Source organism: Puma concolor, chromosome C1 (genome assembly GCF_028749965.1).
Source record: "Puma concolor isolate L17-30 chromosome C1, mPumCon1.1.hap2, whole genome shotgun sequence".
In the NCBI taxonomy this organism is placed as follows: domain Eukaryota; kingdom Metazoa; phylum Chordata; class Mammalia; order Carnivora; family Felidae; genus Puma; species Puma concolor.
This window is the reverse complement of record NC_141674.1, coordinates 208,575,359-208,594,004: the sequence shown is the minus strand read 5'-3', so window position 1 is coordinate 208,594,004 and position 18,646 is coordinate 208,575,359. Positions and strand designations below refer to the sequence as shown.

General features: G+C 39.3%; 1 protein-coding gene across 1 annotated transcript; it reads left to right on the top strand.

The window, feature by feature from the left end:
- Positions 1-6,862: 6,862 nt before the first annotated feature.
- SCG2 (secretogranin II) lies at positions 6,863-12,326 on the top strand. Its single transcript, XM_086719752.1, has 2 exons — positions 6,863-6,995; positions 10,043-12,326. Exon 2 carries the CDS (start codon positions 10,054-10,056, stop codon positions 11,908-11,910), a length of 1,857 nt encoding a protein of 618 aa, XP_086575878.1. The 5' UTR covers positions 6,863-6,995; positions 10,043-10,053; the 3' UTR covers positions 11,911-12,326.
- Positions 12,327-18,646: the final 6,320 nt, after the last annotated feature.

The window sequence follows — 18,646 nt, the reverse complement described above, 5'->3', positions numbered from 1 at the left end:
GAAATCTTTTTAAGCTGAGAAAAAGATGTTCTTTACAAATGTCAGCAGCATTTTCATAATAAGAGTAAATAATGGACTGGTGAGCAAGTCTCTAGAAAAGCTGTAGGAAAGGTCAAATGTATTTACATTTAAATCTAGCTTTATGTTTAATGAGAAGTTGGGACATGAGGAAAGTTTAAAGATGTAAGAAATGGAAAAATTAGTGTTTCATTATGCCATCTAAGAAAGGTATGGAAATAACCATATCTTTTGAAGGAGACAGAGAACCAAATTTACTGTAGTATTGATATGACTTCTCTTAACTAATCATATTTTTATTTTTTATTAAAAAAATTTTTTTTTTCAACGTTTATTTATTTTTGGGACACAGAGAGACAGAGCATGAATGGGGGAGGGGCAGAAAGAGAGAGGGAGACACAGAATCGGAAACAGGCTCCAGGCTCCGAGCCGTCAGCCCAGAGCCCGACGCGGGGCTCGAAGTCACGGACCGCGAGATCGTGACCTGGCTGAAGTCGGACGCTTAACCGACTGCGCCACCCAGGCGCCCCTCTAATCGTATTTTTAGTATTCTTCTTTATATCAGATGTGATTTATGAAATGGCCCTGGAGTCCCTGCTTCTAGTTCTAAGCCCCGTGGGCAGCAATAATGGGGATATTTCATTCCTCATGTTTAGAGCTACTGAAGCAACTTTTCCAAATACTCACAAAGGACAACTGGTACAGATGCATTTCATTCTGCTAATGTTTGCTTATGGGACTCGAAGTAGTTTAGAGTACTCCAAAAGGGGCTGGTTAAAACCAAACTGGAACTTTATCAATCATGTCTCTCTTTGTTGTTTTTTACTTCAGTTTTTCCCTACATCCCCCACTTTCAGGGTTCTTACCTCTAGTCTACAGTCTTTGTTCTGGCTTTTGAGGATTCTCGGGGTTCACCGTATAGTCTTTTTCTCAGGCTTGCTTTCTTAGGCTGTAATTCTCTGTTTATCAAAACTTAGGATCCATCAGAATCACATAGAGGGGTAATAGGACCTCAATCACTAGGATCCATCCCCAACGTTTCTGATTTGATAGATCTGAGTGGGGTCTGAGAATTTGCGTTGCTATTCTCCAGGTGATGGCTGATGTTGTTGATCTGGAACCACAGAGAGAATCACGGCACTGTCACTGTAAATCCCCTTACCTGTAGCATATCCTCCTTTCTTCAGTGTCAAAGTCGTAGATGATTTGATTTGTGTGCTAATTCCCAGACTCCATACTGAAAGTTCAAGAAAAAAAAATTGCCTGATTTGTGGGATACAGCCTCAGTGGCTTTCTTTGGGGGAGGAGATTTTAGGTTGGGGAGCCTGTTTTCAATTCCCGACTTCATATTACACATGGGAGTGCCCTGCCTCCAGAAGTGATATACTTGTTTTACCAAAATAACACTCTGAACTCCCAAAAAAGACGATGTGAACTGTGAAAGTCACCTGGTGAATCAGTGGGAGCCCTGAAGACAAAATGCTAGACTTGACCATAATGATGCTAAACTTTGACCTTGAAGACTCTCATGCAACTCCTTGGGCTTCTGGTTAAAAGGAGGCATAAAAATGTGTACTTGGGTGATTTCCAAACAGAAAATATCCTTGTTAAAATGTTTGCATGTATGCACTCAAAATGTTGATTCACAAAACAATTATGCCAGGAGACTCTGAAAGATTGAGACATTCAGTGTTGTTTTAAACAAAGTAATTAACTTCTAGGGCACAAACTTCTTTTCCCCAAATCCACTGAGGGAGCAGATGCTCAGACATGCATGGCATTAGATTAAGGAAATGGTACTTTCTTTTCCTCCAATCACCAGATGGTTCTAGAATCCAAAGGCAATGGAAAAGAAAGCCTAAATTTATCTAAGTGGCTGTCATTGAGGATTTATGGGAAAAATCATATTTTAGTACCTAGTAGGCAAATGCAAAAATAATTTCACAGCCAAATCCCATTTCACAAAGAGAAGAGACACAGTGTCCAAGGGTTAGAAGAGGCCTTAAATGTTACGGAGTTTATCTAGGGCCACCAATAATGTGGTACCTTGATAAGAAGGAGAGGCAGAAGGAGAAGGAGAAGGAGAAGAGGAGGAAGAGGAGGGGGAAGGAGGGGGAAGAGGAAGAGGAAGGAGAGGAAGAAGAAGAAGAAGAAGAAGAAGAAGAAGAAGAAGAAGAAGAACTACCACCCCCCAAAACAAAGAATAAACAAATACTAGAATTATAAATGGCTCATTTTTCTTACGTGCAATTTCAAATTTTAACTCAAATACCAGGAAAATGTTTTACAAAATAAGGGAAACAGTAGAAAAATATAGTGAAAGAAAATCTCCTTAAAAAAAATATCAGCATAATTTGTTAGCAGTACCTGGAGCTCACATGAATCAGGCAGTTCATATGCCTAACCACACTCTGAGAGGATGAAAACTTTCCAAAATGGAGCTTTGATAGTAGGAATGAAGACATCTTAGCTCAAATCAAGACAGCATCATTTGGGCCAGCCATTCAGTCTAAGGCAATGGGGTCAGTGTGAGGGTACAGTGGTAGAAAACAGAGTTCCTGCCTCCCAGAACTAGTGAATTTGGTCTGAGAAACTAGATAGTTACAGTATTAAGCACACCCAGTTTCTGATTTATATGTTCTCTGAAAGCAATTTGGCAGGCTCTGCCTTTGCAAGGGAAGTAGAAAAACATTTCATTCTTCTTTGATAGTGAGCTTTTTTTTTAAAAAAAATTCATCTTATGACAGGAACATTTATTAATAAAGAAAGTATACTATAACTAAGAGGAAGAAGCTTAAATAAATTTTGGAACCAGGGAGGCAAAGAGTAAACAGGAGTATAAAGAAGGAGGAGTAAACAGAAGAGAAGGGAGGCAGACATGTGAGGAATGAGCAATGAGAAACAGCCCAGACCTTCAGACGGGACTCCGCCAGGAGTCTTATCTTCCAAGGGAGAGAACAATGAGGGAATTAAGAGATGGGGGAGAAGGAGATGACACAAACAGGAGACAGAAGACACATTGGCTTCTCTATCTTAGTTGCTTCCATACAAATTGAAACAAAATGGGAAGTGTAATGGAGCGGAGGAGAGATACATTTCGAATTGAGAGATAACTAAGAGTGCTTGTACAAATGACAAAATCAAAGTCTGGTCTAAATGAAATATGAAATTGAGTAACAAAGAATGAAATGGCTAAGATTTAAGAAAATCTGATCATAAAAACAAATTAGCCCATTCTGATTACTTAGATTTGAATTGTGAATGATTGGCTTTATCTTCACAGCACATGGTAAGGATCCAAGCTAATTTAGTGAGAACTATTACCATACATGGCACATAATTATTTTGAAAATGGTCCAGATATAAAGCTTTGTTTCTCGGAGGCAATGATAGTTGGCAATTTGGACCTAACAGAAGATTAAAATTTTGTAAGGAACCTTTAAAATGATTTTATCTCAGGCTTAGTAAGACAAAGATTTATCGGTTATCTGTAATATGTTGTACATGCTCTAAAAGACTTCACATCAACAGCAACACTGCTTTCTCTCTACATATTACCTTTGAACTTCTTCAAATAGATCTCTATTTGAGCAAATAGTTTCCTTTAGAACAAAAACTACTGGCAAAAAATTTAATGTTTTCTAGAGATACGTTAAATATTAAAAAATCGAAAAATTGAAAAATCTGTAGAACACAGCCTGCTGGTGCATAGAATTTTCCAAACTCAATAACTACTCTCTTGTTTAAAAGACATTATAGGGGCGCCTGGGTGGCGCAGTCGGTTAAGCGTCCGACTTCAGCCAGGTCACGATCTCGCGGTCGGTGAGTTCGAGCCCCGCATCAGGCTCTGGGCTGATGGCTCAGAACCTGGAGCCTGTTTCCGATTCTGTGTCTCCCTCTCTCTCTGCTCCTCCCCCGTTCATGCTCTGTCTCTCTCTGTCCCAAAAATAAATAAACATTGAAAAAAAAAAATTTTTTTTAAAAGACATTATAATATGCCACATAGCATCAATGAAGTGATCTAATGTTGACTCTTGTTTTCCATTTTTGCTGCCCCAGATGGGAGTCTGGGCCTAGGCCATCTGGGACAGTGACCACAAAAAGCAATTGGGACAACCCCTAAGGACTTTTGTCAAAGTGACTACATTCTAGACTTGGATCTTTAAGGGTTGGATTCCTGCCATATTCATTTCTCTATCCTGATAACCTGGCAGAGTGCCTAAATCATAGTCTTTATTATGGAAATGCCTTTGGAAAGAACTAGGTTCAAATCACACCTCTACCAGTTATGAATGAGGAAACAGTGGCCAACTTATTTATTTCTGAATTTCAGTTTCATCATCTGCAAAATGGAGATAAAAACAACTATCTTTCACAGTTGTCATGAGCATCAAATCAGGTTGTAGAATTCCAAGTACAGTGCTTGGAATACCCTGGAACTCTATACATGACGTGTATTTATCATAGTACCATAGAGAGGCAGGAATTCAGTTACCCACATATGGCTCATTACTCTACCCACACCTGTAGCTGATGAAGCCAGTCCATCCCAGCAGCTGCCTTCTGACATCTCAATTCTACTTGGAGTTTTTGAATGAATGTTTATATGGATATTGGGTGATTAACCTCAGGAAAGAGATTGACTTTGGGATCTTAGTTTCCGGTCCTTACCAAAAGAGTTCAATTCCATATTTATGTACTAGCCTGGTCAAGAGTGACTTCCTTGAGAGCTGTTGAGACATATGTTGAACTAATTCAACCCTTTAAGAGTAAGCTTGCAGAATTTTCTGGGGCAATATTGATACTGATTAGCTCAGCTGGCCACGCAGAGCTACTGGAAAACAAATTAGGTCAAACTCAGAGTGGCTTAAATATTTGTCAAGGTTAAAGAAAATGTTTTCATGTGTAAAGCTAACAAAAACATCAGCAAAAGAGCTGATATCATTGAGACGGTAGTGGAGAAATGGGATTTTCAACCCTTTCTCTTAAACCTAGCGCTTGACCTTGCTCTAAAAACTCATTATGAAGCATAAAACTATTGGATGAATTGGCCGTAAGATTCCCATCTGAGCTGTATGACTTCCATGTCAATCCACAGATGATAGTGCTTCTGGTCATTTAGAAAAATCAAATATTTTCAATAGGAGAGCAAGGAAGGAAAATCAAGGGTTATTTTTCCCAAGGTTTTTTTCCCTAATATTTTAAACGATTCCTGTCTCCTTGAGGATTTCAAGAGTTCTGTGGTTTATCTAACATAGTTAGAAATCACTTTAATAAAACCTGATAATGAAATATCTTAGTAAAGTCTTCTTTTACCAGGAGGTTTCTTACCCATGAGTTTTCCCCTTGAATTTCTAGAAGGAATGACACGGCTGTCCACAGTGTTTCCCAAACACCGCTGGCTAACCTCTTTCTTAGTGCTTTCCAATTTATATCAAAATAATCTGTTTGTCATCCCCACTAGACTAAATGGACTAAAGAATCCTCAAAAGCATATATATATATATATATATATATATATATATATATATATATGGCCATATATATGATGTGATAAAAAGCTATCATATATATATATGTGTGTGTGTATCTATCTATCTATCTATCTATCTATCTATCTATCTATGGTATCATATAAAAGCTAACACATGTATATAATTCATCTATGTATCTGGCACTTAATAGGCATTACAAATTATTGAATGGATAAATCAGTGGCTGATTATTCATTGAACAGAGCTATAAAGACATCTCTTATATGGCAAGATTTTTTTTCATACTTAAAGTATATTTCAAAACATACAGTTTTTAAAAACTCACATCTTTAATAAAATAGTTAAAAATTTAGACTTTTATAAATTATTAAAATATATAATCATATTATCTGGCAAAGCAGAGCAATGGTCATGAATTACAAATACGAGAGGTTGGGAGTTAATTGGTATATTATTCCCTGGATTAGTCATGTGTATGGAAGGTATTCAATTCATCTGATTCCATAGAAAAGGAAAAAATATTTATAGCTCAACTTGCTTTCAATTGCAAATGAATTCCCATTACATACGTATCACATTTTTCTCTAACAGTAAAAGAATCCGTTTTTCACTTAATGGAAGTTTTTTCATTAACACTCAACTTCTGAGCTTCCCTTTTTGAGACAGGTATTGTAAAAGATAATGACAGATTCATAGAACATTATTGGGCACTAGACCTGAAATCTTATGACTACCCACTTCAAAACTATATTGAAGCTCTAAAACAAAATTCCAACTCATTAGAACTTTGAGGTTTACTCTCAAACAGAAACCAAAAAAAAAAAAAAAAAAAAAAAAAGAAAAAGAAAAAGAAAAATTTCTTTTTTATTCAAATAAATGTGAATTTAAAAATAATGTTGCTTGTGGTTGTGATACAAAATACGACTTTTCATTATAATAATGTGCCTTCCATTCCTTTCAGAGTATACCAGGGAACTTAGGTAATGTAATTTCCTTGTGGGCAATGAAGAAAAAAAGTCCTTGTGTGTAAAACTTTTTAAAATAACGACAAAAACAACAGCAACAGGAAACACTTATCACAAGATATTAGAACATAGATGAGATTACGTTTCAATTAGCCGTCTGACAGATTTCGTTCTTTCTAAGGGAAATTGTGCAGAGCCAGTCTCAAAAATTTTGATGAAAGAAGAAAAGAAAACTGCAATTTTTGCCACAAAAAGACAGGTGGCGTAAGCATGCAGCATTTTTTCCCCCCTTAAATATATAAAGTGATTATTTTCTCTCGGGTTCTTTGAAAAAACTCGCCTGTGCTCCGGTTTGTGGCTGAGCCGGGTGACGTCAGTGTGGCAGTGCGGAGTCAGGCGCGGCGGCTCCCTATAAGCCGAGGAGCTGTCCGGGTGCTGAAACGGCCCGAGCAGCTCACCAGGCGGACTGGGAAGGACATGCTGTGGACCTCCTCTGCCATATAAAAAAGGGGTAAGGCTGCTTTTCCTTCGATTTACTGGAAAGTTCTAAATTGCGTGTTCTTCCCTTAAATCCTAGCTGAGAATAAAAAGACCTTTTATCTGTAGAATAACTGAATAGCAACCTGCTGCTCTTCAACCAATACAAGGACATATACTTATATATAGATAAATCTATATTTACATATAGAATTGAATCTATGATGTATACCATTTGCTGTTGGATATTTATAACCATTATGCTATTTAGATAACCATATGTAAGAAGTGTGAAAAAGTTAAGGATTTTAGTGTCAATACCCATATTAATGTAAAGTTACTAAGCCTGATATTTTGTTTCTTTCCTTAATGTATTGTTTGTTCTCTTAAGAACTAGATACAAAGCCAGAGATATAATTTTATGTTTAATATTCTTAGCAGTAGGTTTCCAATCATTCAAGGGCTGTTAAACACATTAGTCATAGAGGCAACCAATTTTGGAACTAGTTTTTCTTATTTTCTTTGACATTTACCTTACAAGAGCTCAAAATGAATAAATTGTCTAAAATTATTTTCTGAATTGATACTCTCTGAAAGGGCTTACGTTCTTATTCCCCAGTTTTAGTCCCAGGAGAGTAAAATTAGAATTATCCTGAGTACAGGCTTTTCCTTTTATTCAGGGTGCAATATTATCTTGGGGTATAGGTTGGATGTGACCACGAATTATAGAGAGATGATAATTTCGAATTTCCATGAGGAAAACATTCATAACTGTGTAAGATATTTTTATTATGTTTAAATGAAAGAGGTGGTACAATATTTTACTGTAAATTTTTAATGGGACTAGTGTTTCTTTTTTCTCTGTCCTAATTAGTAGAATTGCTCAAATTAGATATATCCATCTGTATTTGTCAATGCTCCAGTCTGATTTCAATAGAAAAGACATTTTAGCTTACGAAGCTTTAGTTCAAATTGTACATAGGATATTAGAGCTGTCGAAACCATCTTTAGTATGTAGAAGAGCTGCTACCTGGGAAAGAAATCCCTCGAGTCTTACTCAAAGGCAATAACTATGTCATCCAAACTGAACCTTATAAATGACCAAAGAATAGCATGTGTTAGGCTGTGGTTTAAATCACTGCATGATGTATTCTTCCCCAATTCCACAGCAAAGCCCATCTCCAAGATAAAGATTTCAAAGACAAGCACATAACTCATATGTTAAGACTACTTCAGGATACTGGTTTCAAAGAAAATAAGTTCATTAAGATTCTTAAAACTACTATTTCAAATGCCAATGTTGGAAATAGATCATCAAAGCTAAATTAATCCTGAAATAATATAAAGAAGAAATTAGAATGTACTTTTATTTAAATCTAAGAATTTACACTTCTTTAAATGTTACAGTTTCTTACAGGAAACATTAATTCATAGTAAACATTTGAAGAGTTTTCTCTGACATGCCTTTAAAGGTTTTTTTCTTTCAGTAAATTAAGTAGTCTGATTAATGGGAAACATTTTAATAAATATGCATTTATGGTAAAGAAATTTCTCTAACTACAACCATTGGTAGGTCTAAAAACTGAAATATTACTTAAAAACCAAAATGCTCTAGTGAAAAATGATATTTTCTACAATTGATGTCTAAGCTAACAGAAAATTGTGTCCATAAAACTTAGCTTATATATCACAAAATCATGATGCAAGTAAGATATCATGAACAAACATGTGATCTTTCCTTACATTTATTTGCAACAAAATTGCAAATATTAAAATCGTTTTTCAATGTTAGCAATGTTAATGTAAAACATGTAAAAAATAATCCCCTTGCTAATTCATATGTGAGATTATGAAGCATTGGAGAAAAAAAATGAATGAAGATTTTTAAGTAGGAAGAATTCAACATATTGTCTGTGTTTATCTAAATGGGGAGTTACATAGTGGTTATTTTAAGATTTTCTAACAGTATGAGTCATTTAAGATTTCACAGGTCCACACCAAAATAGACACAGACATAAGTCAAGCTGAATCTGAACACTCACAAATTCAGAAATAGACTGGTTAAGAAAACTTATGTTCTCTCTGAAGCATCTGTTATTATTTACTATGTATTCTTAAAGGCTGATGAAAAATATAACCATGATTGCATTTTGCAAGACACTCATGAACAAAATTATTAGAAGAAATATGGAACACAGACATTTTAAAAGTTTACTTTCTTAGCGTGTTTACACAGGAAGAAACTTCACTAGGTTAGCCTGCTAGCTGGGACCAGAGAAGATCCATATTCTGGAGATTATTAAGGTATAGAACTTTTAAAATTGACAGTTGGGTTTAGTGTCAGTGTAAGAACAAGTTATTTCTGAAAAATATATGTAAGTAGGATTCATCCATAAGGAAATTCAGTATGATTGATGTTAAGATGCTGTATTACTTCATCATATATAATGTCACTGCTGTGGTGTTTCTACAACAAAATTAGATGGACAGTTCAAGAACTAACCCACATGGTTTCTTGATACAACCTTAAGGAAATCATTCAGTGTGTCTGTGTGTGTGTTTGTGTGTGTGTGCGTGTGCGTGTGTGTGTGTGTGTGTACATGTGTACATACATACATCATGTTTTAAATTAAGGCAACTAATTTTTTTGGCCAATGATTTTGGTAGGAATGCTCTACAAGAGAACTAAAAGTCACCTTGGAAATTTTTTATTAATGCATACTTTAAAAACATACTTTAATGCATTATTAATGCATACTTTAAAGACAATGCACACTTTAAAAAAAGACAAACTACATGTTTTGCAAATTAAAAAACAAAACCTCATATCAGTCTTTTGGTTATTATTTTAACCAAGTGAATGCCGTGCAAAATTGATGTAGTTGGGTAACAATTTCACTGGATTCCTGCAGTTAGCTTGTGAGGGGTTGTATAGGAAATATGTATGGCTTTTAAAAAGAGTCATCCTAAGTTTAATGTGAAACAATCTCTGCCATGTGTTGTCCCTCAATGGTCAGTTACTGCTTTTGCTATAGTGACTTCTAGTTTTCCATTTGTGTTAATTCATATTTTCTATGCTTTAGGGACATCTTTCAAACATGGCAGAAACTAAGACTCACCGGCTTGGAGCAGCTCTGTCTCTGATCCCTTTAATTTTCCTCATCTCTGGAGATGAAGCAGCTTCATTTCAGCGAAACCAGCTGCTTCAGAAGGAACCAGACCTCAGACTGGAGAATGCCCAAAAGTTTCCCAGTCCTGAAATGATCAGAGCTTTGGAATACATAGAAAAACTCCGACAACAAGCTCACAAAGAAGAAAACAGCCCAGACTACAATCCCTACCAAGGTATCTCTGTTCCTCTTCAGAAGAAAGAAAATGGTGATGAAAGTCACTTGCCAGAAAGCACAAGGGATTCTCTGAGTGAAGATGAGTGGATGAGGATAATACTTGAAGCTTTGAGACAGGCGGAAAATGAGCCTCAGTCTGCACCAAAAGAAAAGCCCTATGCTTTGAATTCAGAAAAGAACTTTCCAATGGACATGCCTGATGATTACGAGACTCAACAATGGCCAGAGAGGAAGCTCAAGCACATGCGATTCCCTCCTATGTATGAAGAGAATTCCAGGGATAACCCCTTTAAACGCACAAATGAAATAGTGGAGGAACAATATACTCCTCAAAGTCTTGCCACACTAGAATCTGTGTTCCAAGAGCTAGGGAAACTGACAGGACCAAACAACCAGAAGCGTGAGAGAGTTGATGAGGAGCAAAAACTTTATACAGATGATGAAGATGGTATCTACAAGGCCAATAACATTGCCTATGAAGATGTGGTTGGGGGAGAAGATTGGAACCCAGTAGAAGAAAAAATAGAGAGCCAAACCCAGGAAGAGGTAAGAGACAGCAAGGAGAATATAGAAAAAAATGATCAAATCAATGAAGAAATGAAGCGTTCAGGGCAGCTGGGCCTCGAGGATGAAGATCTCCGGAAAGAGAGTAAAGACCAACTCTCAGATGATGTCTCCAAAGTAATTGCCTATCTGAGAAGGTTAGTGAATGCTGCAGGCAGTGGGAGGGCACAGAATGGGCAAAGCGGGGAAAGAGCAACCAGGCTTTTTGAGAAACCACTTGATTCTCAGTCTATTTACCAGCTGATTGAAATCTCAAGGAATTTACAGATACCCCCTGAAGACTTAATTGACATGCTCAAAACTGGAGAGAAGCCAAATGGATCGGTGGAACCCGAGCAGGAGGTGGAACTTCCTGTTGACCTAGATGACATCTCAGAGGTTGACGGAGACCGTCCAGATGCTTTCCCAAACAAAATGCTCTCCAAGAATGGTTATTCCAAAACACCCGGTCGTGCTGTGGCACAGGCCCTACCAGAGGGGCTAACTGTAGAGGACATTTTAAGTCTTTTAGGGATGGAAAATGCAGCAAACCAAAAGCCTCCATATGTTTCCAGTCAGTACTACCGAGAGAAAGTTCTGCCCAGGCTCCCCTACGGTCCTGGAAGATCTGGAGCGAACCAGCTTCCCAAAGGTGCGTGGATGCCAGATGTTGAGAATAGACAAATGGCATACGAAAACCTGAGTGACAAGGATCAAGAATTAGGAGAGTACTTGGCCAGGATGCTAGTGAAATACCCTGAGATCATGAATTCAAACCAGGTGAAGCGAGTTCCAAGTCAAGTCTCCCCTGAAGATAACCAACAGGAAGAGGACCAAATTGAGCAGGCCATCAAAGAGCAGTTGAATCAAGGTAGCTCTCAGGAGACTGAAAGACTGGCATCGGTAAGCAAAAGGCTCCCTGTGGGGCCCCCAAAGAATGATGATACCCCAAACAGACAGTACTTGGATGAAGATCTGTTAATGAAAGTGCTGGAATACCTCAACCAAGAAAAGGTAGAAAAGGGAAGGGAGCATATTGCTAAGAGAGCAATGGAAAATATGTAAGAGTTTTCATCAATTGCCCTACTTTCTTCCTCGAACCCCAAGAAAACCCCAACATTTCTCTTTAGTGTGTTGACTTCTATCCTGTTAACACTGTAATATCTTTAAATGATATAAAGGCAGATGATTCCATTTCACTGGGGTATCTGCTTCACTTATTCTGAGTTGTTCTCTTGTGTATGGATATGTGTCAATGTTATGACTTCTGGATAAAAATTAATCATATCCCTTAATCAAGAAAGATATGTGTGATAGTGTTTAATAGTGTATTTAATGGCTGTGGCCTTGTTGATGCTCACATATTATAAAGAGTATCCTATAATTCTCTGGAAAGTTTTTAATAATTATTGAATTATTTTGTTACTGTCTGTAGTGTTTTGTGAAGTATTGGATCAAAAAAATAAAGCATTATAAATATATAGTTTTATTCATAAGGCCTTTTCTATTGTGTGTTTTATTGTTGATTAATAAATGTTATTTCTCGACAACTGTGGACTATTCATTCTGGAAAGCCGGAGACAGCGACTATGGAGCACAAAGAGAAATTCCTTACCTTCCACTGCCAACCCAGGTAAGAAATAAGAGGAAATGTATTATTATGCTGCATGCTTATAGAATGCAAACCCTCCAACAGCCCAGAGCTTACTGCTTGCCTATGGCTTTTCTCATATATATGACTTATGGAATAAGCCTTTTACTGTCATAGTTATACCTTGTACCCCTGATTTATAAGTAAATAAATACACTTAAGTCTTCCAGACCCATAACCAGCATTGAAAAACAAACACAAACAAACAAACACACTGTGTTCAGGCCAATCAGAAATAACTACAGACTTGGAAGCAACTTACCTATTTCCAAATCACTCTGGTCCTCAGAAGACAAGGCTGATGCCTCTTTTGTATGATTTGACAAGGGCTAAAGGACCCCCGGACTGTCAGGTAAGTGAATGGGCACAGGAACAGTGGAAAACATCAGCTGCCCTCTCTTTTGCCGCTGGTTCTTGAGAAAATCCTGAGTGGGCTAGGCAGTGTCTACTTGTTACAATGTGTATCACGTTGGGAGAGTGATATCAGCATTCAGCCTGCTAACAGATCAACAGGGAATCAACAACAATAGCAAAAACAGCAACCGCAGGAAAATACATACGGCCACAAAATAGTCATAGTTGTAAAAGAAACAAGGAAATAAGTAATTACTATTTACTGAATGTTTATAATGCACCAGGCCCCAAACACTTGACCTCATTTAGTCTGTACTGTAACGTTGTCAAGGGTCTCTTATTATCCTTCTTTTTACATCAGGGAAGGCAAAACTCAGAAAGGTTAAATAACTTTCCCAAAGACACTTGGTTTTATGAGTTACCAAAGCCTGGTTTCTTCACCACTTCACTACTTTGCCTCTATGGGAAGTGCCCTATCAGCTGAGTTGGGACTTTGGAGGCGGGATGGTGAGAGGCTCATGAGGATCTAGTATAAGTTATTTCCAAGTGAGGGCACTTGTGGTGGTGGGGTGTGTGTGTGTGTGTGTGTGTGTGTGTGTGTGCGCGCGCGCGCCAGGTGTAGGGAGGAGAGGCAACCCTTGAATGGTCAGAAGGCAATGAGAAGGCCTGTATACCTTAGGGAAAACACAGAATGTAGGTTTTTCTTTACAATTTTGTCCACACATCCTTTCCTTTCCTTTCCTTTCCTTTCCTTTCCTTTCCTTTCCTTTCCTTTCCTTTCCTTTCCTCTCCTCTCCTCTCCTCTCCTCTCCTCTCCTCTCCTCTCCTCTCCTCTCCTCTCCTCTCCTCCCTTCTCCTCCCCTCCCCTCCCCTCCCCTCCCCTCCCCTTCCTTCCCTTCCCTTCCCTTTCCTTTCCCTTCCTTTTTTCTGTTTTCTTCTTCTTCTTCTTCTTCTTCTTCTTCTTCTTCCTTCTTCTTCTTCTTCTTCTTCTTCTTCTTCTTCTTCTTCTTCTTCTTCTTCAGAGAGAGAATTGAGAGACAGAGAGGCAGAGGGAAAAGGAGAAAGACTCTTAAGCAGACTCCATGAGGGGCTCAATATCATGACTGTGTGATTGTGACCTGAGCCAAAATCTGGAGTCAGATGCTTAACTGACTGAGGCCATCCAGGTGCCCCCCAGACTCTTTTCTAATGATCACACAAATTTGTGTAATTCTGGAATCCGTTAAGTGGAAGAGACCTTTGTGGTAAATTGTCTCTACAGTGTTTCTAATTAATAATTAATTAGTACTCAATTCTCTACCCCACATCTTTCAAAATAGAGTTACAAACTTAGCAGACAGTATTATGGGGAGATCCAGGATATTTGGGTAGTTTAAGGTCTAGGTACAGTCTATACGTCATGCTTGGCGGATGTCCACATATATCTTCTGCCCTTTGTATATTTTCCTCAACTTCTTGTTTCGTGCAACAAGCCACTCTTAGCATCCTAAATCAACCCTGTGACTATTCCCAGGCCAGCCTTAAGCAGGAAAGAGAACTTGGCACATGTCTCCACCCAACAGAGATACCCTCACTGTGATGTTTGGACATTCTACCCAGAGGTTAGGAATTGAGCCCAAGTTAACTGAGATGATAACAGCTGATGAGTCTCCCGGCTGGGGTTTATACACAAATCAGGGGGGATGTCGAACCCTGTACTCATTTTGCTACAACATGGTACTTCTTTCTTAAAATCTCAGACTTGAAATTCCGTGATTCTCTAAGGATGACGTTGCAGGCATCAGGAGTGGCCATTGGGGAGCTACTTGAATTTGGGATGTCTAGTCTTTGCCTGACTTCTCTCCAACACCAGCCAGCAAGCATCTCGGCCTTTTTGCAGCACCATCGTATCCCCAGCTACTGAGTCATCCGACTAATTTCTGATCCAAAGATTTTTTTTTTTTTTCCGTAAGTGCTTTAGTACATTGCTCACTAGCATAAGAAAGAAAGCTCTAAGTACCATTTAAGGATGTAAATGACAAATCAGTTGGAATTAGAGTAACACAACCCCTCTCCCTGCCTAGAAGCTTCCTTCAGCAGAAGTGAGGGAGTAGCTTGAACCCTCCAAAGAGATGCCCTCTGCAGGCTCCCACTGCAAGGAGGAAAAAAACTGCCTGGGCACTAAGACTGCACCCCTGATGGAAGTCCATATCTCCCTCAGGAGTCAGATAGGAGCTTAGCAATCTGTATGCTCTTGCCAAGATCCTCACTACCAACCTTAGCACTCAAGGTGGCTCCACCCTACCCCACCTTGGGGACAATCAGGACTAATGTGACTGTGCCTTTTATGACAAAACTTCCAAGTCATTCCTCATTTCCCACGCTCAAACCCCACTATACCTTGTATATCACCTTTTTTGGATCCCAGTTCCTACTCTTTTCCATATTCTACAACATTTTTTATTATGTCCTTTTTAAAAAAAAATTCATTTTTGAGAGAGAGAAAAAGTCTGAGCAGGGGAGGGGCAGAAAGAGAGGGAGACAGAAGATCCCAAGCAGGCTCCACACTGTCAGCACAGAGCCCGATGGGGGCTTGAACTCACAAACCGATGAGATCATGACTTGGACCAAAATCAAGAGTTGGAGGCTTAACCAACTAAGCCCCTATTATGTTGTTTGATACTCAAGGTGAGTCATCAGCAAAATCCCCTGCACCCTCAACCTCTTCTCTGAGTATTCTCTTTGCGCCCTTGCTCTAAAGGAAGCTTACCCCTACTTTGAAGTTGCCACTGTCCCTGAAACTCTTCCTTGTGCCTTTTTGTTGCTTATGGAGCATTTATTTTTCAACTATTTTTGAGGGGGGTGTATATTATTAGTGAAAATAATCTTAGATGCAAGTGAACGTAAAACCAATTCAAACGAGATGTATTAAACACATGAATTAAAGAGAGGGTCACAAAACCCCAGTAAAGGTCATGCTAAAATGTGGGGACATTCAGAATAGCCAGAATAATGGCCTTTTAAAAAATGATATTGATTTGGTACTTTGAAAAAAATTTTTTTAATGTTTATTTATTTTTGAGAGAGAGAGAGAGAGAGAGAGAGAAAGAATGAGAGCAGGGGAGGAGCAGAGAGAGAGGGAGACCCAGAATCCGAAGCAGGCTCCAGGTTCTGAGCTGTCAGCACAGAGCCCGACGCGGGGCTCAAACTTGTGAACCACGAGAGATCATGACCTGAGCAGAAGTCGGACGCTTGACCGACTGAGCCACCCAGACAGCCCCGAGTTGGTACTGTGGATGCTAGGTCTCGCTAAGGACCCACCCCTTACTCCCTGCTTTTGGGTTCATCAGGTGCTCTGTGTCATTTCCCCTCACTCATCAAAGACAGTAACTCCTGCTCACTTCCCTCTATTCAGCCCTGCTCCTTCATAATACTTGTCAGTTTCAATATCCCTGAAGATGATCTTTCCAGCCCTTTCCAGGCACCATCCCCCATCAGCTGTTTACTTGCCTGTCTTTTTCTTACCAATAACTGTGACCTACCTTAAATCTAAATCCTAAAAATTTCACTCTAACAACGACCTTCTATATTTCCAGTGCACTTCCTGTAGTAGCTTAGTTCCCATAACCGCCCACACCACCCAAGAAATGTTATCCGTGGATCCTCCCATCTTTCCGCACTCTCCCATCCCTTTTCTTCTTCACCACCACCCACTTTGCCAATCTTAATTTTCGTGGCTCATCATTATACTTCTGAAATCATTCTTACCTGCCTCCGGTCTCTCACGTTTCATTGTAATTTCTCTGTTAGTCCAGGAATTCTAGTTAAGTCCAATCCTTTACCAGCTCTTACCTTCTTGCCCACAACTGAACACAACAAGAGAAAGACACACAACCACGCTGACTGATTTCACTTTAAATTCATGCCTCCTGCCCTTAAATGGTCCACAACGCTGTGCTGGAATTCGAACATACCCGGGCTCTTTCCTCTTAGACAATAATTTCATACTTTCCCTCTGTCCAAAAATATTCAACCCTTTCTCTACACTCCATATGCACATGATTATCTAGTTTCCTGTTTCACTGAAGAAAATGAAGCCATCTGAAGAGGTCTACAGACTCCATTTTTACCACCTGCCTCCCTCTGTGGCGATACATTCCCTGCTTTCCTGTTCTTGTGGGTAACTAAGTCTGTATTAACCTTTCCATTTGTGCACTCAATTCTGCCCTCTTGCTTACTTGAGAAACTGGCTTCAGAAATTCTCCCCTTTTTTGTGCATCCCCTTTGTCCTCTCTACTGAATGATCTTCATCAGCATACAAATAGACCGCAATTTCTTTCATCTGCAGAGCCAACAAAACAAATAAAGAAGCAGACAAAAACCTCTCCTGACCCCGCGTTCCCTTACACCTGCTGCTTCATGTCTGTTCTTCGCTTTACAGAAAAACGCTTTCAAGAGTTGTGTGCCCTTAGCCAAATTCTCTTCTCACATCTCAAACTCCTTTCAGCTAGGGTTTTGCCCCAACTTCTCCACAGAAATGGCTCCTGTTGAGATCAGCAATGACTTTCAAGTTGCCAAGTGTGTCGATCAATTCCAAGTCCTTATCTAACTTGTTCTAGCAGCATTCGGCACTGTTAAACACCTTCTTTTCTTGGTGTCCAGGCCACTGTGCATGCGTGGCTCTCCTACTTCATTGGTTACTCTTTCTCTCATCCTTGACTGTCCCTTTTTTAATCTCTTCACCCTCCGAACATTGGAGGCCCAGCCATCAGACCTTGGAACCCTTCTCTTTTCTGTCTGCACTCATTCCTTAGGTGCAGTATGTCCAGCCCGTTATGTTACCCTGAACTCCACACTCATTAGTTCAACTGTCTAGACGATATCCGCATTGGATGTCCAATAGGTATCTTATATGTAACTGGGACCTGGTTTCCCACTCCTTGACAAATTTCCAGCTCCTTTCACAGACTTTTCTGTCTGACTTCATACCAAAACCCATAGTTTAGTCCTTGACTCTTCTATCTTATAAGTCATTCATGAACTGGCATCCAATCCTGTTGTCTCAACTTCAAAACATATCCACTCTGTCTTCTTACCACCTCCACTATTACCAACATGCTGCAAACCATGATCATCTCTCACCTGGGTTATTGGAATATCCTCCTATTGGTTTTCCCTGCTTCCACACTCCGTTCACTGCAATCTAAATACAGCAACCAACAGGAGCCAATTATAATCCAGATCAGACGATACTCAAGAGTGAGAGCCAAAGTTACTGCGATGATCTACAGGCATCTATATGGTCTGGCTCGGAACCCATTTCCTAGTACTCTTCCCTATTATGCCCTCCCTTCCACCTGCACCGGCCTCTTCACAGTTCCTTGAATAGGCCAAGCCTACGCCCCCTCCCCCCCAAGACTTTTGCCTTTACTGTTTCCTCTTTCAGAAGTGCTGTTTCCCCTAAATATCTGCCTACGTTTCTCCCTTACCTTTTTCAAGTCCGTTGTGCCAATATTTACTTCTCAATGCCACTCTTCCTCAAATGTCAACTCGTACACGCTTTTCCTGTCTCCATTCCTTGCTTGACCCTTTCTCTTTACCACTCACTACAGCTAGCATTCTTGATTACAGTGTTATCTTACATACTGCCCACTCCTCCACCACTAGAAGGTGACCTTGAGGGCGGCTATTGTTTGTTTATCTGTTCTCGCACCTCTAGCTCCCCAGATTCGTAACTGGAACACAGGACGTGCAGAAAAACCAGTTATCGATGCAATTAATGATTTGGGAATGTGGGCCAAAAGTCTTGAACAGTAC